General features: G+C 44.7%; 1 protein-coding gene across 1 annotated transcript in view; it reads left to right on the top strand.

Moving 5' to 3' along the window:
- Positions 1 to 25,464, top strand: part of TMEM163 (transmembrane protein 163) — a 192,720-nt gene that overhangs the window by 116,860 nt on the left and 50,396 nt on the right. Inside the window, exons 3-4 of the mRNA XM_084892271.1 lie at positions 15,214 to 15,257; positions 16,609 to 16,700. Of these exons, the coding sequence (XP_084748397.1) occupies positions 15,214 to 15,257; positions 16,609 to 16,700 (136 nt within the window). The remainder of the gene's footprint in view (positions 1 to 15,213; positions 15,258 to 16,608; positions 16,701 to 25,464) is intronic.

Below are 25,464 nucleotides of genomic sequence, written 5' to 3'. Positions count from 1 at the left end.
AGTATGCTCTGCTGAAGCTTATGTGAAGCTGGCTTATATAGAGAAGTGTGCCCACTCCTGGTCCCTGAATGGTTCTTTCCTATGCAAATAAGGATTCCAAAACCTCAGGGTTTGGTCCAAATAACACTATTCTGATTGGTTAGAATGGAGCCTCTCTGATTGGTCAGTAAAAATGCAAAATGAGACAATAGCTGCACAGCTCTCATTGAATAGAGAAGGTCTCAGTTCTATTAAGTTTCAGTCCTAGGAGCTCTCCTAATAAGAGTCTACACAGATGGCAGGAGCGCAGTGCAGGAGGCTTGGCAGCCCAGTCTGTGGCTTTTCTGTGACATGCAGAGAGCTGAGGGCCCTCTGTGAATAATGACCGCTAGATTCTGGTTATGAATTCCAGCCCAGTTAGTCAAGAGGAGTCCTTTTTTGGCAGCTATGTTCTTCTTGGGCAATACCATTTCAGTCATTATCCTACTAGCTGTGTTTTCCCCCCCGAATTGGTGTGTCTTACTGTGTTGTTGAATTGGATATAATTGGATTTTTAAGACTAAGGCTATTTATAATTCTAGAGGATCTTGTTGTTTGAAGAAGTCCTTGTGTGAATTGGTTTCTAATTTTTCTTTGAAGTGACGCCAACATGAGTGGGGAGTATTGTGAGCCTTGGCATCGAGTGCTCTGATGAAAAGATGTGTACATGTTGTAGCAATGTAGGGTTTTACTTACTAGCAATAGAAATCCCTCATATTAATTTAAGCAAAATAAATGAGAACATGCTACAAAATGCCACTGACTGGATCCATGGCCGTGAGTGATGTAGTCAGAATTTTGTTTCTCTCCCTCATCCATGTCTCCTTCCTTCTTTCTCCTCTCTCCTTTCTCAGCGTCAACTTTATTCTCAGGCCACTCTCCAGTATGCGGTGGCCTTGAATTGTCCCTGAATGCAGGGTCAGCTCAGTATCAACTACCCCTGCTTTAAAGGGACAGAACCTCCCAAAATAAGAGATTCTTTTACCAGAAGAAGGAAGAAAGCAGAATGAGTAAGAACAACATCCTAGTATAGCTGTGTATGTGGATCTCAGGAAAAGGTTCCAGGGTATCCACAAAGTGAAGTGTTGTGTATTCTATTGATTGTTGGCAGTTGGTGGATATCTTTGAGGACCATCTTTGAGTATGAAAACAGAATATGGCCCACTTTCCTGATGGCTAGTAATTGTATTGGAGGCTTGATCTGGGCCAGAAATGTATTGCAACTAGAATACTAGTCCTATCCACAAGGATAGTATATAGTGTGAGGGCCTCCTCTTTATAAATGTGGATGGGGCTGTCTTCATTTATATGTGTTTTCAAGTGTTTTTAATTTAATACTTGCAGTTAAATTTTGACAGAACTCAAATTCTGTTCTGTCAGGTACAGGTGAGAAGGAAGTTGCTTTGATTACAATGAGGTAGGAGTGGGATGGGAGACCCTGTGTGATCCCTGAAGGCTTAACAGCATGTAAGGAATTCATTTTGAAAAGCCTGAGGTAGACAGGTCAACCATGGCGGAGCTGGAAATGTTTAATTCACTGTAGTCACTTCCCTGATACCAGTTATGAGTTATTTATCAGCTGAGTGGAAATAAAACTGATCCTATCAGTTAAGAATTATTGTCATAAGTTCAAGAAAAACCTTGACTTCTTATTTTTTTTTTCTTCTGGGGCATCTACATGGATTCATCTTTCATTCATAGCTCAATGTCACTGAGAGATTGTTCCAATGAATGTAAAATGTCCCCAAACACAGCTCTCCATCTATAAAATCCTATCCGGCCTCAGCTGAGGCTATTTGTATCAGGAAACCAGCTGCACTGTGGGTCTTCGGCTTACTGACATCATGGAATGTTTATAAGTTCATGTTGGAGGGTTGTATCTGCATATTTGTTCTTGTAACTGGTCCCCGAGCTTCTCTTGTGAAGTTGTATTGATTGTATGATGGATCTGTTGCTCTGCTTTTTTGCTATTGTATTCTCCTCACATTAGAATGCTCACAAGTTGTGTGTATAGCTAATGCATTTGTTAACTTAGAAACCAGACTTAAGATCTCTTTCCTTTATTCTTGTTTCTACCTGTCATAGGCTATAACAACTCATGCTCAAGGATAATGAAAGCTGGCAATATGTTATGTTGAAACATAATAAGATGTGGGGCACCCCAAAATACGTCTGTTAACATAAGCTTTCAAATAAAATGAGTTGCATTTGTTGAGTAAATTACCTTGTTCTATTGTAAACCTTATTAGGATCTAGTTTTATTATTTTAAGAGGTAAGAATGCTTAGGTTTTGCAATTAATTACCTAAGATAGATACCAACCTTTACAAGTCAGGAGACCTGCCTTTTTTAGCCACTGCCCTAAATGTTCTCTGACTTTAGTGTCTACCCAGAATATCTAGGACAATAGCAACACTGAGAATATTTGCATTTGTTCCTCTTCTTGATTCTCCACTAGCATCATCCCCAACTAGGAAGGAAACATTTTGTTGCAGATGGAGAAAGATGCTATCTTGGGGACTTTAATTTTGTGAAATTTCTGACTATTTTAATGTTATTTTTGTCTTTACTGAAAAATCGTGGATCTATTTCATTTTCCTCTCGAGAGTAGCCCCAGGTAGTCTAGATTGCCAGCAACTTAAATCTTCATCTGCACCAGCTCTTGTTGGTGAAATTAAGCTTAAGTCTCTGATGGCAAGCAACTATATAGTAACTGTTCGCAGGGGCCATGTCAAAAGTGGTTAGGCCCTTCCTGTGTTGGTGGTGGCATGCACCTCCGGCTCCACCTTGGAAATACATGCAGGCACACACACACAGTGAGACAGCCAAAGCTTACAAAGGACACACAGTGAAATGGAGCATCCTTTCAACCTCATCACCCACTTCCCTGAAATTTTATCTGCACACACATGCATTTATTTATGTATGTATACAAACATATGTTTTAATGATCACTCTCTGAATTACCTTGCTCTATCCACTCCCTGCATTTTGCAGCATTACAAATCTCTTTCAAGAACTTAATGATATCTCATAGTATAAATACATGATAATTACTAAATCACTCCCTTATCAATGGATGCCTAAGTGATTAATGATTTGCTGTTATACATCTGTAATAAACACTCTTGTATGTATTATTTCTGCACCTGTGCCAGTACAAGCATAGAATACATTTCTCAAAGTAGAACTGCTGGGTTCAATGAATGTCTAGTTTGCATTTGTGAAACATTTTTGAAGTTTCCTTTCAAAGAAATTTCCTCACTGACATTGAATGAGAAGATTTATATTCCCACACCCTCACTAACACCCAGCATTTTCATTTATTTTATTTTTAAAAAATATATTTTATTGATTTTTTTACAGAGAGGAAGGGAGAGAGATAGAGAGTTAAAAACACTAATGAGAGAGAAACATCGATTCAGCTGTCTCCTGTACATTCCCCACAGGGATGTGCCCACAACCAAGGCATATGCCCTTGACCAGAATCGAACCTGAGACTCTTCTGTCCCCAGGCCGTTGCTCTATCCACTGAGCTAAACAGGTCGGGGAATCACCCAGCATTTTTTAAAATGCTTTTACTTTTGGCATTCTAATTACCCTGTTTCCCCAAAAATAAGACAGTGTCTTATATTAATTTTTGCTCACAAAGATGTGCTAGGTCTTATTTTCAGGGGATGTCTTATTTTTCCATGAAAAAGTATACGGTACACATTTATTGTTAAATGAAAATAAAGGAAATTTATTACCTGTATATGGTATGGTAGTACAGTAGTTGTCAACACAAACTAGACAAACTGTGAATCCTACAGTATCAAGAATTTACTCATTTATTCAATGACAATCATGTCATCATCTTCTGGAACATCATCATAACAATGCAATTCCTGAATTTCCTGGTGAATTTCTTGTGACTCCATTTCTTTCAGAATCAGTGGACCAAATCTCTCATGTTTAGCCTAGGAGGGGCCTTATTTTCGGGGGATGCCTTATATTTCACTCAGAAGGAAACCTGTAAGTAGGTATTATTTCCAGAGGATGTCTTATTTTCGGGGAAACACGGAAGGTTAAATAGAACTGATGTTTTCTTTTAGTCAGTTTTGCAGTCTTATGTTTATTGGCTGTTATAGATTTTTTTTTCATGAAATTGCTTGTTTCTGTCCTTTCCTCATTTAACTTTTTAGCTCTTCGACTTTTTTTAAAACACTGATTTATAAGTAATATTTTTAAAAATTAAGGTATAATAGACATACAGAAGAGTGTACAGGTCAATTTTTTGCTGTTTGATGAATTGCCACGAAATGAACACACCTGTGTAACCACCATTCACTCTCACTCAAGACCTTCTCCTGCCCTCTGCTGGTCACTGCTCCCTGCCCAGGGGGAATCACCACCTGTATTTCACCCCATATATTGCTTTGTCTGTTTTCGAATGTTTTACAAACAGAATCATAAATAGATTATCTGTCTAATGAATGCTATCGTGTTTCCCTTCCTTTCCCCTTATCATTATATGTTGTGATTCATACATGTAGTTGCAAGTAGCTATAATTCATTTATTGTCACTGTTGTATAGTATTCCATTGATGAATATACTGCCTGTTTATCCATTCTACTATTGAACATTGTATCATTTCCAATTTTGATAGTTGTGAACACTACCGCTGTGAACCTTTTTCACATGTGTATTGGTTCTTTGTGTATCACCTTTCATGAGGAGCTTGCTAGGTCTTGCTCACACTCCTGCTGGTTGGTTTTCTCTGCCTCACTGATTTGTAAGACTTTCTGTACACTCTGGATAGAGTCTGCTGGTGCCTGTAACTATTGTAAGAATCTTTTTCCAAGTGATATAGTTTAAAAGAGCTTGCTGTTTTAATGGGGTATTGTGATATAGTTTAGTTCAATGATATTTCCTTTTATTTTGAATGCATTTATGTCTTATTTAAAAATTATTTTCCTTCCGCCAAGATGAAGAATATTCTCATACATGATATCATGATGTTTTAGTTATCTCCTGTGTTATCTTGTACTTAGCATATCTACATATACAATTGTTTTTGTGTAAGGTGTGAGGTTGGGTCAATGGCTCAGGACCTTTTATTTAAAAGATCTTTCTCCCCTTCTCCATCCTCCGCATGTTCTTCAGGAGTACCTTTGTTATAAGTCAAGTGACAATATATATGTGGATCTTCTTTTGTTCTGTGGTATTTTTTTGTTTAGCCTTGTGCCAACATGATTGTTTTAATTACTGGAGCTTTGAAATAAATCTTGATATCTGGGAGTGACTATCTTCCAGATGTGTTGTTGTTCAGTTTTGCTTGGATTGACTCTTCACTTTCCACTTAAACTTAAGAATCATCTTATCAATTCTTACTTAAAAATATTTTTTTTTATTTTTCAAATATAGCTGACATACAATATTATATTAGTTTTAAGGTACAATATAGTGATTATACATGTAACTTATGAAGTGATCCCCTTGATAAATCTAGAACCCATCTGACACCCTACACAGCTATTACAATTTTCTTGACTGTATACCCTATGCTGTACTTTACATCCCTGTGACTGTTTTGTACCTCCCAATTTGTACTTCTCAATCCCCCCAACTCTCCTCTTATCTGATAACCATCAAAATGGTCTCTGTATCTATGAGTTGGTTTCTGTTTTGTTTGTTCATTTTTTGTTTTTTAGATTCCACATATAAGTGAAATCATCTGGCTTTTTTTTTCTCTGTCTCACTTATTTCAGTACAATACCTTTTGGTCCATCTATGCTGACAGATGGCAAGATTTCATTCTTTTTAATGGCTGAGTCGTATTCCATTGACTATATGGGGAAAGGGCTCGGGAGTGGATGCTAAAGCTTATCCCCCAACTTGGTATTATATATAGGGGGTAATTATTTGGGCTTTGATGATGGTATCACCATATTGTGAAAAACTCTGAGCTCAGAATAAGATGTGATTGGGGTACGTTATCAGCTCTCAGCACCTTCCTTCAGTGTAATATAAGTTTCAATGTATGTGGTAGATATTCTTTACAACTTGGGGTTTGAAGCTGGCTTTTTCCTAGTTTCTTTGACTATTATGCTCTTTCCCTGGTTTTCTGGGTTCCTTGTTACTTGGTGGTTTTTACAGAGAAGAGCGGTAGAGAGGGGAGGGAGAAAAAGGCCTTTATTCTGCTATGCTTAACTTAATTCTCTCAGCGATAATGTTAGTGGTCTTCTAATGACTTCGATCAGCTCAAATGAGTAAATATTTATTCTGCACCACTATTTTAAGCCAAGTCTTTGAAATCTTATTTAGTGTATTCATCTTCCCTACGATAGGTTCTGTTTTTTTGTTTTTGTTTTTGTGTGTGTGTGTGTGTGTGTGTTGTTTTTTTTTCAAAGTTCCTGGCAGCTCTCTAAACCCAAGAGGTCCAATGTGTGGTGTGCTGTTGGCAGGGTCAAAGGACCATTTTAGTGATTTGACAAGGATGATCCATGCTGTTGCCAGCTCTTGATGCCCATAGTATTAGCTTTTGTTTCTTGCATGAATTATTCATTATATAATGGTAAGTAAGAACCAGACATTATTATTAGGGTTTATTGATTCCTGAAGTATTTATTGCTCAACAAGCATTTATTGAATGCCAACTGTGTGCTGGAGCTTTCCTAGGTCCTGGAGATACAATACACCCTGACTTCACGTTTTCAAATGCTGCCTGGAGGAGACACAGGATCTCTATGTAATAAAGTGAGGGCAATAGGAGCATAAGGCTTTGGATACCAGAGGAGACATACTGAGCCAAGTTAGAAATAATGGACTGAGAATGAGCATTCAGGTTTCAAATTCCCAGCAACCAGAACAGCAATTAGAACAGAAGGCTGGGGAAGACAAACTGTGAAGGTCCTGTTTGATAAAATTTTCCACTGACTCTGTTTTCTGCTCAATAAATACTTTATTCACTAGGCAAATGTAGTGTTCTGAAATTAAGGGATAGTTAGGGCTTTAGGAGGCATATTTCATCAAATAATTGGGCAAGTAACTGCTGCATTCCCAACTCATTGTGTGCCATGTAGATGTTCAATAAATGTTTGTTTATTGAATGAGAGAATGATTGGTGAGCTCAGCCCCCTCCCATAGGTCTGGGCAGGGTGGGTTGCAGGACAGGGCTGAGTGTCTGAGGCTGACCCACTAACCTGGGTGAAGACTTGCCTGGGCCTCCGCCCACAGTCAATAGACTTCTCTCTTGAGAGTGGTTCCGGCATCATGGGAAACCATAACACACGCAGAAATAAAATTACATTTAAGGGAGAATATGCAATTGACAGAGCAAGAACCATGCTCCTACCATTAGTTCAGTGAGGTCTTTGGAATAAATGTAGCATCAAGTGAGGGTGGATTGTTTACTCCATTGAAGGTAGTTCATAAACATTCATAAAAGTATAAAAGTTGGGTAAGCGTGGCTTTGAGAAGATCCTCCTTCTCTCTCTTCCCAGTCTAGAAGAAGCAGTGTGAGCGTGTGCTGTGCTCTTGAAGAAACTCCTGCAGGCAAACATGGGCTCTTGGCTTTTTGTCTGTGAGTGCGTGCCTTCTGTTTGTGTGACCACAGAGAACCTGTCTGCACTGGGTCTCTCCTTTTCAAGCGGCAGTTTTCCAACTCAACATTCCATAACACAGATGCCCGCTCTGGAATGGGGGTTGGTGTGTTTCATGAAGCAGAGCCAACGTGGGGTGTGGTGGGGACAGTGGGAGGGCCCTGGTCCCAACTGGACACTCTCCTTGGGTCGTTGTTTTTCTGATTTTTCCCCCCTCATGCACAATTCTCTGCTACTCATGGCTTTCTGGGTTCATGGCTGTTCTTGCTCTTCCCATAGTGCTTGGTCGTTGTCAGTCAGATGCTTCAAGTTCTCCTTAAAAGAATGGTGGTTATTGAGGCTGCTTTCTTCATTATGCCCACAGAGTGAGGGCGCCACTCCATTTGCTCAGAGAACGGCTGCCCGGAGCACAGCTGGGCCTCTTGGTATTGAGCCCTTGAACCTGCCTGCTTCTCCCTGAGCTCCCTGTTTACTGTGAGTTAGAGCTAAGGTGCTATTTCAGTCAATCAATCTGAATGCTCTCACGTGTTCAGGCCCTGATCTGGGCATTTGGGGGCCAACAGGGAACAAAGCAGCAAAGCTTCCAGCCCTTAGAGCTTATATGCTAATAGATGGAGGGAGCAGATGGTACACAATTTTCATAGGTAAGTGAATCGAATTCTGTGGTAGAAGATGGCATGTGCTCTTGGATAAGAAAAGGTAGAGCAGCCCTAGCTGGTTTGGCTCTGTAGATAGAGCATCAGCCTGTGGACTGATGGGTTGTGGGTTCGATTCCAGGTTGTGGGCTCCACCCCCAGTGGGGGGCGTGCAGGAGGCCGCCAATCAATGATTCTCTATCATCATTGATGTTTCTACCTCTCTCTTTCTCTCCCTTCCTCTCTGAAATCAATAAAGAAATATATTTAACAAAAGAATTACCCATTTTTTTTTAAAGGTAGAACAAAGTGGCAAGGAGCTAAGAGTGGGAGCTGGAGCAGGTTGCATGAGGATGAAGGTGGCGATGGAAGATGCGTTCTCAAGTTGGATTGGGGCCATGGCTGTGGGTGTGGTTGCCAGGCTTCTGTGTGGCAGGGATGGTCTAATTAAAGTGGGATTGATTTATTAGAGCTTCACTGGTCAGATAATTTAGCAACTTGGAGGTGTTATGGGGCCTGGGGTGTTGATAAAGAGTGCTAAGGCTCAAGATAATCATTGCCTGACTTGGGAGAGGATGCCAGCTGGGCCCTCATTGTTGCTACAAACTAGCCTGCGACGGGAATGGCACTCTTTGTTTAATGCTCCTCATTGAGGGGCTCTTGGCATTGACCCGCAGTTGCCTTGCTGGCACTCTCGCCTCCCTGTGCATTTGCAAGGCACTTGTCTGGACCTCCACAACCCCCTGGAAAGCCTGCTGATTATTCAGCTGCGTGACTTGCATTTGGCTTTGCCCTGACAATGGGTTGCCTGGGTCCCTCCACTTTCCAGCTGTCTTTTTGTTTGAATTTGAGTTTCCAGCTGACGTGCTTTCTGGCCTGAATGTAGCCTAGTTAAAAAAGACCTGGTTTTTAGCCAGACCCGTGTAAATATTTATTCAAGACTTCTGTTGCATGTGTGCTTCTGGAAATGTAGCTGCGATTACCCCCTTGACACATCAATGAAACTAGAGTGCAGGACGAGCAAAATCATGGGAAGCAGGTTGTCCCTTAGACAGGGAATGACTTTTTGCTTGTGTTCCTCATCCTGGCTTGCCTGACCCTCTACCTCTGGTGAACTCTTTGGGGAATCAGCAACCCACTCATGTAGGTGACTTGGCCTGGAGAGATGGATTTCAGAAACTTGGGTGTCATAAGGACATGTAAGGCATTGTGCTTTCCTGTTAGCCACGGCATTCATGAGCTCACAGTGCACTGTCCCCAGGTGTACATCGCAAACCTGGCTTTTGCTCTTCTCTTTCAGATCTTTGGCTATACTGTTATGAGTTGGGTAATTGCCCCCCAAATAAAATGGATATTTTTCTGATTGAATGGCTATCTATGATGGTTATAGAAAATGTGGAAAATATCAAAAGGTTAAAAGGAAAGAAATCCACTCAAATATTTCTACCAGCCAAAGATTAACCACTGTTACCTGTTGAGGGATTCCTCCCCCACCCCCCTCCAAGTTGCTTTCAATGCATTGTTTTAAACGTAGTTGTACTGTGGAACTATTTCTATCACATATAATCTTGTATCTTGCTCTTTTGTACCCAATTTTTTGCTCAAATTATAGGGAAATCTATTATCTCATACTAGAGGCCCGGTGCACTGGATTCATGCACTGGTAGGGGGCATGGCCTGCTGGGATTGGCCTGCTGTGGGAGCATTACTCATCCCAGTCAGCTGAGCAGCTGTGGACACATCCTCTGAGTGGCTGCTCCCAGGTCAGGCATCTTCCATGGAGCCAGAGCACTTGCCTCTCCAAGGGATCGTGTCGGGGCCAGCCCAGGGACAATAGCACTGAGAGGCAGTGGAATAGGCCTCAGACCCGCAGCAGTGACGAACTGCCTCCCTGCCTCCGGGGCCAGCTCTGTGAGCCTAGCAGCCTGCGGGCATCCAGAGGAGGTGGCAGGGAGTGAGGAAGAGAGAAGCCTGGGACGAGGAGACAGCAGTTGCATCCAGGTTCCTGCCTGTTGGCCTGGGGTTTGCAGTGGGAGCAGCTAATTGTCTCTGTCAGCCGAGTGGTGCTCCCACTGTGGTAGCACAGTGATCACCAGGGGCAGCTCCTGTGTCGAGCATCTGCCCCCCTGGTGGTCAGTGTGCATCATAGCGACTGGTCGGCCAGTCATTCTGCTCTTCAGTCATTGGGCTTTTACAATATTATACAGGATAACTTTCGTCTCTTCCATCTTGCTGAATAGCCGCAAACATGCCAGGCACTTTGCCTCAGGGCCTTTGCACGGACTCTTCCCATTGGAAGGTTCTTCCTCTAAGTGACTGCATGGCTCATTCCCTCACCTCCTTTAAGTCTTTGTTCAAATGTCACCTTCTCTGTAAAGCCTGTCCTGACCCCTCCATCCAGTCTGCACCTCTATTAGTCAGACCCATCATTTCCCAGTACTGATGGCACCAAACATGTCACCTGTTTATCATCAATAGCATTATTCCAACTAATATGCGAATGTAAGCATTAAACAACACTACTTTTTGTAAATATTTTAAAAATAGCTACATGCATCCTATTTTTTCCTTTTTATTGATTGAATTGGGGTGACACTGATTAACAAAATTATACAGGTTTCAGGTGCACAGATTTTTGAATGAACCATACTTTAACCATCACCCTACTGCTGGACATTTAGATTGTGTTTTGTGATTATAAATTACATAAACATGCTGTGAATCTTTTGGGTTTAAAGAATTTTTCCATTCTTTAGACATTAAAAGAGATTCTTGGACATGGGATTACTGTGTCAAGGTTTATTGTATTAAGACATTTGCTACAAGTGATACAAACTCAATTTAAACTGGCTTAAGCAAATTAAGACAAATTATTGGCTGATGTATTTGAGAAAAATGCAGGGGAGGAACTTCAGGTCGGGCTGATTCCAGAGGCTTAGCCCATGTCATCAGTGGTCTGGTTTGTGTCTCATATCTTTAATATCTTCTTTCCTCTGTGTTGGCTTAATTCTCAGGCAGCCTCTTCCCATTGAGGGCAAAATTGCTACCCGAAGCTCTGTTTTTATCCTACCAACTCTAGCTACACTTTCCTCTTAGAAAGACATCCTATTCCCTATATTTTCAGCAAAAACTCAGGACTGAATCTCATGGGCTCATGTTGAATTGTACCACTTTTGAATCACTCACTTTGGCCGTAGGACAAGGATACACTAGAATGGGGAGCATGATGTTTCCCAGACACTCAGGGCGCTCTCACCCAAATGGGGAACAGGTATTGGACAGGTCCCAGGCTACAGGTCTTCATTTTATTTATGAACGGTTTATGGACTTTGTGCCTCAGTGAGAGAGAGAGAGAGAGAGAGAGAGAGAGAGAGAGAGAGAGAGAGCGCGAGCGCTCAGAAGCACAGGAGCCCAAACACATCCTAAGCACACACACTTTTGGGTGCATAGTACCAGCCTGATCAGATGGCAGCCATCCACTCTCGCCGCTGGATGCAATCACAGCCTCAGAGGCTGCTGAAGAGCCTGCTTAAATCCTGAGCAAGAAAGGCAAGTTCTAAACGTGAGGAGCAATGCACAGATCTTGTAACATGGAAACCCACGCCTGAAACCTTTATGTTCATGTTGACCAATGCCACTGCCATCAATGTAATAATAACAGTTAAAGGTAGGAAAATACAAAAGTGTGAGGAGCAGAAACGTTCTTGCAAATTCCCCCCGGGGCTTCCTGCAGCAGCGCCACCCAGGTGACTTCGGAGGCTGCTGACAGCGCTCATCACAGAGCAGCTGTGGTGTTTGCTAAGCAGGCCCTGTGCTGAGGGCTGACAGCCATCTGACTTCATTACCCTCCACCCTCTGGCCCCAGCCTCCACCAGAGCAGTTTGCACAGGAAAGTTGCCCTCACGGCTGCCCCGTTGACTGCCTCTCGCAGACCGTGCCAGCTTGCAGCACAATTTTCTGTTGGCCGCTATTAAATGCCAGCCTGCCCTACAGGCACTGCTGGATTTCTGTCCGACCCCGGAGCCGTGGTGGCTTTCAGCTGCCCTTGGCCACGTACCTAGGGGGTGGGGGAGGCCTCCAGGGGCACCGACCTGGACCTCTCTGCCCTGGTGTGTCCTTTGGGCCGGGCCTGCTGTTCTTTAAGAGGAACCATGCTCAGCGGGAGGGAAGTGGGAAGCGTCCAGATGAAACCTCACAGTCTGCTCTCTTTCTGTGGAGAGGGGCTGTCTGAGCCAGCCCTTTCTTTAGAGACCGTCCTTAACCCAGGATGTGTCACATTCAGCCGCAGGCCAGGGGAGAAATCTGGACTTTCTTAAAACACCACAGGACGTGGGACAAATTGTTAAAAATCGAGACTGTCCCGCCAAAAGCGGGAAGTCTGGTCACCTTAGAGAACACCCCATGACTCTGCATGCTTCAGAAATTCCTAAAAGGCACCGACCTCTTCATCCAGGTCCTGTGGGGATGAGCGTTTGCTCGTGTTCATTGTGGGGCCTGGGCAGCTGCTCACAGAGGGAGGCTGCCTGAGCCAAGGCCATGAGCGTACCCGTCAGTGCACCCTGGGTTCACCATGCCGTTTTCTCCCTTTCCACCTCACCGGAGACACTCCAGAAGCCAACGTGTAAATAATGACTCATGGTAAACCTTCCTTTCCTGCGGGACCGGGGTTAGCCTGGAGCCCTCTTGCTCTCATTGTTTTGGTGCCCGGGGTGGAGCGGTGTGAGTGTCCCACTGGGCAGGCTGTGCTCTCTCACAGACATGGCTCCCTGGGTGGTTGAGAACATGCTGCTCATTGCCTCTGGCTGAGTCAGGGAAAGATACCACCATTCAACCATCAGCTCCTTTGTTGGAGTCCAGAGTCTCTGAGCCCGGGCCCTTGTTTTCTCTGTATAATCGAGAGGGTGTCCACCTCCGAAATCTGTAGCCCAGTGTATACATATGTGGTGTCACCAGATAACCTTTTGGAGGGATGGCTCACTGCCTGGAGCACAGGTGAGGGGTGCTCTTCTGGCTGTGCCCTCCGTGGGGTGGTGCCAGGCGGGCAGCGCAGGTGGAGACAGAGCAGGAGCTCCCAGGGCAGCTCTTCCTCATCCATTGTGTGCGCCCAGCATCCGTGGAAGAAGCCATACACCAGTGGTCAGCAAACTGCGGCTCTGTTGACTAATGAGTTTGCTGACCACTGCTAAGGCATTACCCTTACCCAGAAGTTTTGACTTCAGGTTAAAGACATTAGTACATTATTAAAATGTTTTTTAAGTGTTTTTCTCTAGCAGTGATCAGCAAACTCATTAGTCAACAGAGCCGCAAACCTCAGCTCTCAAGACGCATGTGGCTCTCGAGCCACAGTTTTCTGACCACTGCTACAGATGTTCAAAAGTTCCCACTGCTGATTAACGAATAACTGAGGGAAAAGGCACAGATCTTAGATGTTCTCAAACAGGTTGTAAAGGGAAAACCAGATACTCATTCTGACTTGTTTCTGTAAAAGTCAGTTAACAGTTTAATTAGCAGTTACTGAGTGAGCACTTGCTGCCGGGCGGGCTCAGTGTCCTGAGGGGCATCTGGGTGCTCAGGGCGACCCCAGAGGGATCTGCTGCCTGTTGCGCACATGCCCATGTGCCTGCAGATGGAGCTCTTCGGGGAGGCCTGGTGCCCCTTGCACTGCCCCCCCTCTATTGCCTGTGAGAGTTACTGTTGGTCACTGCACGCACCTGCCTCTGCCCTGCTCTCTGCCCAGCATGCGCATCAGCAGGGACAACTGGAGGGGCCCCTGTCAGAAACAGAGGGTCAGCAATGCAATGGATTGCATTCCGAGGCCTGAGGACCGGGATGTGGCTGCGTCTCAGAAAGGGCTTGGAAACGGTACCTGTGCTTCTCTCTCTGCTCTTCAGTCTTGATGGCAAACCATAGCCAACCCCAGTTCCAGTGATTGCCAGTTTCAATTCCAACAACATTACTTATCCAATTAGACTCTCTCCGATTCAATTCCTGACTCACAGACAATGAAATACGCTTTTTTCACTTTGGGTCAGGTGACCCCTTGTGCTCAGGGCAGGGCTACAAAGGAGAGCAGGGCTGTCCAGGACTCATTTTTGGCCTTGTGGGTGCACCAGAGCAAAGGGTCCTGAGAAGGGCCATGTGGTGAGCTGAGAGGGAGCACTGACCTCTGTGTCCCACTCCCCCACCTCCCTTACTCCCCGGTGAGTACCTCAGCCCCTGGGCCGGGACAGTCTCCTCCACAGCTCTGCTGACCCACGGCGTGTGTATATGTGGACTTGTGCTTGTTAAATATCGAGAACTGCCTTTATTAAGTTAAATTGAGACCAGTCTTTGAAGCTGAACATTAGTTGGCCATAGAACAGATCACAGAATTGGGCAGAAGTGCTACCTAATTGATTTACCCTCCAAAGGTTGACTTTTGAATGTGGATAAATGCTTAAATTATAACTGTCACATCTACATTTGTAGACACCTGTCATTTAAGGTCATTTGTTATTGTTTTCCTAAGCAGTTTTGTTGAGATCTACACTACATTTTAAACTCTGATGGGCAATGAATGGCATGTGCATGGAGAAACCACTAGTTACTTTATTAGGGGACAGTTTGGGTGATTGCACTTTTCCTTTGAAAGTTTTATATTGTCCCCAGCTCTCTATCCCAGTTGTGAGATTCTCCAGGTCTCGGTAGTCGTTGGACTGACAACTGCTTAAGCATTTTCCCTCTGAAACTGGCCCCTCGGCGCTCAGAGCACGCTGGGAGGGACGCCATTGCAGGCGGAGTCTGGAATCTGTTCTCCGCACTCTTTGCACTTTTTAGTTCTCAAAGTTTACAACCACGGTTAATTTTTAACTTTTTTCTCTTGGAACTTTTCCATTGATGTTTCAAAGGGCAGATCAAAATATGTTAATATACTCATGAATGAGAGAAAATATCCACGAGGTCTTAAATATTCTGAACAATATTTTCTTTCTTTTTAGCTGTCTCCGTTATGAGGTACAGCGCCTCTGCTTTTGGGTTTGCAGTAAGTAACCTGAAATGTACTTTTATGAAGTTTTGCATGTTTTTCCTGAGTCCACGGGTCTCACCCTCAGTGAGGGGGTGGTTAGCAGATGAGAGCTTCGCATGACAAGCACACCTTTTATGGAAATTGCTTCTGGGGGGATTAGAATTCAACAGAAGTGAGCTGATAGGAAGCTGTACAATCCTCCAGGACAGATGAGGGGACCGCATTGCCCACAGCTGTTTTCGAGGATGTTTCAGGCTGTTGGCCCTCCCCCTCCTACCCCCCAAAGACTGTCAGAGAATGGCACATACCGGAGTGAAGGCTTTGCTGTGCAGGCAGAGGTGTGGACTTTAGGCACTGCTGCTAGGATACGTCAGTCGGCAGCCGGACCCCGGGGAACCTGACCCCAGCCTGCTTCCTGATGGGAGCTGCTGAGAAGACGGGTCTCGGGTGTTTCCCAGGCTGGGCATGCTGAACACTTGGTGGATCTTCCCCACGTCCCCTCCGGGTGCTTGTCACTGTCCAGGTGGGAGTGTGCTGTGGCACAGTGACCCTAGGGGAGTGCTTGTCAACACCCTCCTGTGCAGCTTTGGGGTTCCCTGTGACTCAGGGTGTGTGTTCCTGCCCCCAAACCCACTTCTCCCTTTTGTTGTGAAAACTTAAGGTTTTTGAGGCTGCAGACCTTTTCAGAATCTTTAGAAGGAGTGCACTGTCTCTCCAGAAATACACATACACACCACATACATGCACACATCACGCACAACGCACACAACACATTCTCATACATACACAATATACACAACACACACACATATTCTCACTGTCTTTCTTACAATGCTCTCTTCCTCTTCCTTCACCTCCCTCTCTCCTCCCTCACACGGTCACTCATTCATTCAAGCGAAAGCACTGAATTTTATATACAATTCCAAAGCATTGGCAGACAGCACAGAGCCCCTGGGTGACCACCCCTCCATGTGGGACAGTCCCATTGGAAGCCAGAAACAGATTCCTCACCCCGAATATTGTACTTGGGACACACAGTGGAATGCGAGATGATCTTGCTTGCTGTGGGGAAACCATCACGGGTCAGGACCGTGTGATCCCCCATTTCTGCAGAGTGCTGGCAGCCAGGGCCCCGGGGGCAGACGCACCAGGCCACGGAGTGTGTTTCCCAGGCCCTGGGCGCAGTGCGGAATCTGAGGAGGAGGAGCTGGTGTGTGGGGTCCCCCTGGCTCCCGGTCCCCAGGGCCCACTGTTGGCTCTGAGGTCACTTGCTCAGATGTTCTGACTCACAGAATTGTTGCTTTATGTCTTCAGCCCTGTCCTGTTTATTCAGGAAAACCACTAATGCCGTGTCTCCTTCTCCTAGTTTGATGCCGTCCTCGACGTCCTGTCATCGGCGATCGTCCTGTGGCGCTACAGCAACGCGGCCGCTGTGCACTCTGCCCACAGGGAGTACCTGTAAGTGGACTTCGCCTTCCTCCTAATGAAGGCCACGTAATGAAGCTTACCCAGAGACAAGAATAAGGTCCCGGTTTGCCTTTGAGAATGGCTGGTTGGTGTGATGTCAGCCATATGATGGGCCCCTTTGCGAGTGGTCAGAGTGATGGATGTCCCTTTCTAATACTTTCTGCTTTTGAGTTTGGAGTGAACATTTTGTGCTCATTTGTCCATCGATTCGTCAATCTGCCTGTCCTCCCATCCTCTATCTCTTGTTATTGGATTCTTTGCTCCCTTGAATTTTCATGCTTTTGTCTTCTTTTCTGAACACAATGAGTTCCTCAGGGTGATTTCCAGCAGATGTCTTGAGGGCATTATAATTTAGTCTACTTGTCTGCCTAACTGTCTTATCAGAGGCTATTGCTTGCCTCCGTCTCCGTGTCCTGCGGGGGATAGTGTTGTCTTTTAGGGATTTGTGTTTGTGGCCATAAAACATGTGTCTTTTCCAGCTTCTGTTTCTTCATCCCGTCTGGAATCTTCAGGGTGACAGCAGCACGGGTTCCAGAGTGAGCTTTCTTGGCTTTGAGTCTCAGCTTCCTCGACTTGTTCTCTCTGTGACTGTGGTGCACTGCTCTGTGCCTCGTTTCCTCATCCAGAAAAGCAGCAAAACAGCAGCTTCTTCATGAGGGTTATTGTGACAACTGTATGAGTGAGATATATAATAATCATCATAGTACGATACACACACTCTCACACACGTGCTCGAACACCCACACATGCGCACTTTAGAACAGTGCTTGGCATGTAGTTCAGTAAACCTTAGCTGCCATGATTATTAATTATTAAGTGTTCTCCCTGAGCCTGAGCCAACACTGGTCATTAGGGCAAGATTTCTACCCGTCCTGGGCAGGTTTTGAGCAGCTGAGCACACAGGAAGGAGGCCCTGGCTGTGGTTTGTGGTGGCTCCCAGAGGAAAGGTACTCGTGGTAGGGATGCTCTGTCAGACTCAAACAGGCAAAGGTCAGGGTCCAAATGGTGGGTGCCAGGCGACACGGAAAGTAATCATCTCACATCCATATGCCAACGGGAGGCTTTGGAGAGATGATACCATGACTGATTCGCTAATAAGGATGCATTTTAGTTTAGTTTATTGTTGGCTTTAGGAAGAGCATGAAACTTCTTTTAAGTGTTAAATATGTTCATGTGTTTTAGCTTTTTTGGCAAATATAATTAAAAGTTGTCAAATTTGTGACATCACAGATGACATTGCTTAGGGTAAGATTAATTTGGAAAAAGGCGACTCAATCTGTGGTTGAAAAATTTAAGAAAACAATGGTAGTAAACTGATTTTGTAAAATTTCAAATGATGATACCTTTAGGACCACAGTTGAACTGACATTGCTCTAGCCCCAGGAGCAGCTGTGTCCTCTGCTGACAGTCACTGAGGAAGACGGTGGGGACACACTGGAGAGTGCAGAAGCCTGGAGGTATGCTCAGATTTCAAGAGCTGGTCCCTGTCCTGTCAGACATATTTCTTTCTTCTGTGGTAGCACCATCCAAAATGGTAGCCACTGGTAGCCATTCTAGCACTTATTTGTGTCTCATACTAAGGGGTGTTATAAATATAAAATATATACCACATTCCAAAGACATAGAAAGAAAAAAGAATGTAAACATTTTATTAATAATTTTAAAATATGGATTCTATTTTGATATAATTTCTCAACTTTTCTCATCTAACTTGCTTATTTTTAGTCTGATTTTATTTTTGCTAAAATCAGTTTCTCATCTATTAGTCATAAAGCTGCACATTGTTGTGGCTTTTCTATGGTGTTGGGATCTTGGTTACTGTTTGCCAGGTGGCCTGGAGTTTTTCCAAGATTAAGATTGGTAACAAGAAATGTCTTTGGTTTCAATGCTTTTAATGATCCCAAAACTGGTAGTATTTTTTTTTAAGAGAAAGGAACCACCAGCAAGTATTTTTTAAATATGTTTTTATTGGTTTCAGAAAAGGCAGAGGGAGAGGTAGAAACATCAATGAGGAGAGAGAATCACTGATTGGGTGCCTCCTGCACACCCCCCATGGGGGACTGAGCCCAGACCCAGGCATGTGCCCTGACAAGGAATTCAGTCTTGACCTCTCAGTTCACAGGTTGATATTAAACCAGTGAGCCACATAGCCAGGCCAAAGCAGATATGTGTATCTATATTAATACTCCAAAGGCAGAAACGCACAGAGGAGTTGTTTTGATAATTTCCAGATAATGGTTCATGTGACGATGCCAGGGAATTCATTCAGATTCTTAATCTAGGGATTGAAATGACACTCACCACCCTCTATTGTTGGCTTAGTTTAAAGTTTTAATCTCTGGCTCATTCCATGTGAATTAAAAATTCATGAAATCACTGCCAGCTGAGAAACTGATGTTTGCATAGAAATGAGCATGAATGAATCATGAGAGGCAGAGCTAGGAAAGCTATTGGGTTTCAGTTACTTGCTGGAGAATAATATTTGAGAGAATGGGGAAATACCCAACTGGGCCTTAGTAAATTCTTCTAATATTTCCTACATTGACTCTAAGGTTTAGAGTGAATATCAAGCTTGGCATTGCCAGCGCAGGGAGACTAATCCGCACCCTAGCCTTGCCACCTGCATACTGTGTGGGGAGGGGCGTTCTGTGCTCAGAGGAGAGAGTGTGCCTTCAGCACCAGCGAGTGGAGCCCACCCAACAGCTTTGTTCGTTTTGTGCTCTGTTACTGTGGCAAAGCACAACGTTAAATTTAGCATCTTAAGCAAAGGGTACAGATCAGTAGTGTTAATACATTCACACTGTTGTGAACAGATCTCCTGAACCCTTTCATCTTGTAAAACTGAAACCCTGTACTCATTAGACAACTCCCTGTTACCCTTTCCCATCCCTTGGCAACCACCATTCTACTCTATTTCTAGGGATTCGACTACTCTATGCACCTCATATAGAGGAATCTTACAGTGTTTGTCTGCTAGTGACCAGCCTGTTTCACTTAGCATAATGTCTTCAAGGTTCACCCACATTGCAGCATGTGTCAGAATTTCTTTCCTTTTTAAGGCTATATAATATTCCACTGCATATGTGTGTGTGTGTGTGTGTGTGTGTGTGTGTGTGTGTGATATATATATCTCACATTGGTCTGTCCATTAATCTTTTGATAGACATTTGGGTTGTCTCCATTTCCACTATTGTGAATAATACTGCTATGAACAAGGGTGTACCAGTATTTCTTCATGACCCCTCTATCAATTCTTTTGGATATAGGCCCAGAAGCGCGATTGCTGGGTCAAATGATAGTACTACTTTTATTTTTTGAGAAACCTCTGTACTATTTTCTATAGCAGTTACTCCATTTTTTAATCCTGCCAATGTTATTTATTTTAAAAAGCTCGCAATTTGATTGGTCACCTTCTTGTGGGGAATATATATGTGGAGAGAGTGGACCAGGTTTACCCAGGGTCAGGGTTTTCAACAGGTGAGTGAACTAGAGAGGGGCGAGGGAGGCAAGTGTATTTGTAAGGGAGGGATCCAAGAATGTGCCAGACTATTCAAGCTGGGTGCGGGGGCTGGGAGGGCAATGCAAGATCAGTGAATAGTCACCATGGGTTAGAAGTCTTGCTGATCTTGAATGATTTGAGAGTGGGATGCTAAAAACCAGATCTTCACAAGTGGCTCATTTGCTTGTGTGGCCTTAGCGGGGGAGTGGGTGGCTGAGGTGGGGTGAGGACAAAAGGTCAAGGACATGTGTGAGGCCAGGCGTTGGCTGGATGCTCCACGTGGAATTGAGGGGCTGTTTGCCAAATTTAGGGAGGAGACAAAGGGCATGAGGTAGGTGCTGATATCCTCAGTCAATGAAGGAGAGGATTGGGGGTTTAAGGGCAACAAGAGGAGGTGGAGTGGGTGGTTTAGTCTGCGGGTACCTGGGAGTGTTGAGGGGGAAAGCCAGAGAAACTGGTTTGGAATTCACTGGGAGGAAGACGGGCTCTGTGAATGTGCATGGAGGAGGCAACAAGGTGAGGGGAAGAGTTGGAAGAGTCTGAGGGTGTGGAGACTGAGAGTAGCATGAAAGTGCTTGGGCACCACGCAGCGGACACAAGATTGGGAGTGTGGTTCTAAGGCGGGAGTGGAGGCGGTTGTCCCAGTGACAGAGGATTGCTGGGAGGACACTCAGAAGAATGAAGCACTATGTGTGCACTTACATTGTGATCTCCAAGGTTCATTCAGTGAGGAACACATGGGACAAAACAGTGTTTAGGGTCTTATTTGTTTCGGTAAGAGATTTGCAACACTTGGGTAGACAGAAGAAAATCCCTGTAGGGACACAAAGGAGCCTGGCAGCAAGATCGCCTCTGGGAGGAGGTCTAGGGACAGACAGTAGAGGCAGATGCTGCCTTTATAGCTTCCAGACCAGAGCTGACAGGAGAGCTCTCTGGGGCAATGGGTCTGTCCTCTGCACTGTCCAGTGGGGTAACCATTAGCCACAGGCGGCCACTGAGTACTTGACATGTGGCTGGAGCATCTAAAGAACTGGATTTTTAACTTTATTTCATTTTAATTAACTTAAATAAAAACATCACATGTGGCTGGTGGCTCCCATATTGGACAATGACTCTTGATCATTTTTAATCTATTAAAAAAAACAGATAAAGTTATTAATAAATCAAAGTCTAAGGAATTTGAAAATGTGAGCAAGATATTGAAGGAGGGAAGGAGAGACTGGAGGGGGAGGGTGTGAGAGAAATCAGTGTAGGAGGAACTTGGCAAGGCCCAATGACACAGGGAGTTTCATCCCCGTCTTAGGCCTCCTCAGCCCTGGGTACCGTTGTCAGGCCACAGGAAATACAGCCTCCTGCTGCCGTCAGCTGCAGAGGGCCATCTGGGTGCTTGCCACAGAAGGTACAGATTGATGCCCGTTGGAGTCTCTGACATTTCACATATGATTGCAGCACAGGTGGGAGGCCCCAGGCAGGCTCCCCAGTCCCAGCTGTCTCTCTCGCAGGCCGTCAGCTCGCTGACATGGAAAGGTGGAGGCGGGCAGGCTGCTTACCTTTGCACACATCTAATTCTGCAGCACTGAGCAAAGACAGCCCGGGAGGCTGCTCTTGTTCCAAATGGACCTCCGCAGGGCCTGATGCTCAGCAGCACGGCTGAGAGCTCTGGAGGGGAGGTTCTTAGAGAGGCGTGCATCCTCTGTGTGTCTTCTCGCGTGAAATAAACGTGCACACTGGTTCTCACCCAGGCTGGTATTTGTTCCATTTTCTTTTCCAATTTGCTGAGCCAAATGTTTGTCCTGAAAACTATGACAGGGCGGCTTGGTAGTCTTTTGATCACTGGTTTCAGTAGCAACCCTGCTGTTTTTGGAAAGAGCTCCAGAAATGGTCAAAGGAAAGGAACTGATGCCGTTGAGAAGTGATGGATTGGGGGTTTGCTTTTGGTCCTGATCTAAGGAGACTGCAAAGGCAATGAGTTATAGCAAGAGCATATTAAAATAGTGCCACGCCTCCCCTGTTCTCCTGGGGTATTGGATGTGGCCCTAAAGTGGGGGCTCTGGCACTATTTTATTCCCCCACATTTGTTAGTGCTGTCAGCTTGACTAAGCTCGGGAGTGTATTTTAGCTCAAGAGCAACCCCTGAATGGGAATAAGTAACTACGGAGTGGCCTGGGTGTCTGATGAGAGCCAGTGTGGAAGGCAGAGCCTCCACCGCAGGATGGGAGCTCACCCACCTTGGAGAGTTTGCGTTAAATCTTACCTGAAGGAAGAGGGAGTTGCCTTCCCCTGTCATGAAAAGGACATGAAACCTTCAGGACTCCGAAAGGCAGGCTGTAGTAGAGGAAGAAGTGTTGGCTTCCTTGGTTCCTGTTATGAGGTGAATTGTGTCCCCCAAAAAGGTATGTTGAAGTTCTAACCAGGGGTCTTCAAACTACGGCCCGCGGGCCACATGCGGCCAGCAGAGGAGTCTGATCCGGCCCGCCAGGTGTTTTGGGCAGTGAGCGCAGCCGAGGTGTTACAGTAGGAATTAGTAGTTCATATAGTCCGGCCCTCCAGCTCTCTGAGGGACCGTGATCTGGCCCCCACTTTAAAAAGTTTGAGGACCCCTGTAACATGGTGTTTTCTCTGTCACAAGACCTCATCTGGGTAGCCATGTGAGTAGACCCATAAGGGATCCTGAGTGTTGGAGCAGCAGAGTTGGATGAATACATTTCGTGACACCAGACTTGGGGAGCCCGACAGATCAGTCTGTGCAGCAGACACTGTTCGGGTCTAGAAGGAACCATCTTTGAGACCAGGGCACTGGCTGAGATCCCTTTCCGCAGGGCAGCACATTTTGAAGGGACCCATCCTACTTGCTTTCATAATCACCTTTTTTGTGTTTCCCTAGTTCAGTGGTTATCAAACTCTTTAGTCAACAAAGCCAAATATCAACAGTACAACGATTGAAATTTCTTTTGAGAGCCAAAAACCAACTTCTGTGCATGGGCCACAAAGTTTCAATCACACTGTACATGTGCGCCTGCACGTGGTATTTTGTGGAAGAGCCACACTCAAGGGGCCAAAGAACTGCCCTAGTTGACTAACCCCTTTTCTGTTTTATGAGCTGCTCCTCTAGTGATGTTCATACTATTGCCATCAGCAGATGGAGGAAGCTTCCTGTGTTTGTTTGTTTTGTTTTTAATTCTATATTTTCTAGTTCCTGTAGGTTCTGAACATGTGGATTTTACAGTTCGGCAGGAACCATGGCCCAGGGTCCGAGGGATTTTGAGTTTGTGCTCTGGACTCTGATAGGTTTTGATGTAACTCTTAGGAGACTTCATCACTGATTTCTTACCAGACTTTGGGCCCCGTGCTAGGTACTGTTCATGTTCGTCTCATTTAATCTCCATAACAGTCCTGTGAGATACAGGTGTCACTGTTCCGGTTTCACAGGAGCGGAAATGGAGGATGAGAGTGACTTGCCCAGAGGCGTAGAACTGGGATTTATGCTGGTGATTTGAGCCCAGCCCTGCTGGCCCCAAAGCCGGGTGTTGCCTTCATTTCCAGGCAGTGCTGTGAGGTCCTGCTGAGGGGGGGGGCGCCCCGGGGATTCATGTGGGCCAATGGCAGTTGTGACTGTGGACTCAGAGCGAGGAGGAGTTAGGAGGGAACAGCTAGGAACAGCCCCAGCCCTTAGCCACCGCCCTCCCCACCCCCACCCCGAGGCCATCTCCCAGCTTCACAGCCAGATGGAGGGGCCTGGTGAATGGATCTCCTCTCCTTTTCCCTGAGCGCAGAAAGCAGTTATTTTTCCAATCTGAGAGGCAGAAAAACAGTGTTTTAGGTCTGTTTCTGCTGCAAAGAATATAACACTTTCCACTTTCATTTCCTCATCTGTGAGGTTTAAATTAAACCTATTCTTTTACTTGCCTTGGAGGCAATCCAGGAAAGGATTAAAAGAGAACATGTTTTGAAGAGTTGAAAAGTGTGTGTGTATGTGCATATGTATGTATATATGTACATAATATATATGTGTGTGTGTATATATGTGTGTATGTACATATACACACATATGTTCATAATTATATATAGAAGTAAATTTATAATATATTTACAAGTATAAAAAGGATACATACTGTTAAATACAATTAAATTAATTGTATTTAAATTCTTTTTTAAAAATAATTTTTAATTTAGATTTTTTTATTGTGTTAGATGAGAGAGAGAGAGAGAGAGAGAGAGAGATCGATTGGTTATCTCCCATACACATTCCTACTAGGGATGGAACCTGCAATCTACACTAAATGGCCAGATTATTATGATCTCTGAATGTATAATAATCTGGCTACTCAGTGTGTGTGTGTGTGTGTGTGTGTGTGTGTGTGTGTGTGTGTGTAATATATATATATATATATATATATATATATATATATTGGGGGCCCAGTGTATGAATTTCTGTATGGGTGGGGTCCAGCCAGCCTGGCCGGGGGAGGGGACATGGGAGGTTGGCCGGCCTGCCTGCTGGTTGAACTCCTGGTTGAGGAGACAATTTGCATATTAGCCTTTTATTATATAGGATATACACTGAGTGGCCAGATTATTATGCGTTCAGAGGTCATAATAATCTGGCCACTCAGTGTAGGTATGTGCTTTGACTGGGAATTGAACCTGCCATTGTCCCATTTGGGATGATGCTCCAACTAACCAAGCCACCCAGCTATGGCAGTTTTTTTAAAATTTTTAATTTTATTGTAGTAAGAACACATAACATGAGACCCACCTTAATAGATTGTTAAGTGTACGTGCAGTGCTGTTTCTGTGGGCACAATGTTGTACAGCGGATCTTTTAAGCCTTTCCATCTTGTATGACTGAAAATTCATGCCCATTGAGGGGCAGCTTCCTATTTTCCCCTCTCCCTTTACTTAAATGCTTAAAGACCAGCCACTAGATGGAAAATCTCTGACAGGATTCAGTGTATGTGTACTTAAGTTGCTCCAAGCTTTAAATTGCAGGGTTACCTACCCATGCCCCAGCCACATAGCTTTCCTAGGACCATGGTCAGCAAACTGCGGCTCTCGAGCCACATGAGGCTCTTTGGCCCCTTAAGTGTGGCTCTTCCACAAAATACCACAGCCTGGGCAAGTCTATTTTGAAGAAGTGGTATTAGAAGTTTAAGTTTAAAAAATTTGGCTCTCCAAAGACATTTCAATTGTTGTACTGTTGATATTTGGCTCTGTTGACTAATGAGTTTGCTGATCACTGTCCTAGGGCAACTGAGA

Source organism: Pipistrellus hanaki, assembly GCF_964339955.1.
Source record: "Pipistrellus hanaki genome assembly, chromosome: 8".
NCBI classification, from domain to species: Eukaryota; Metazoa; Chordata; class Mammalia; order Chiroptera; family Vespertilionidae; genus Pipistrellus; species Pipistrellus hanaki.
Note: the sequence above shows the minus strand (reverse complement) of the source record. Positions and strands in the feature narration are given on the sequence as shown.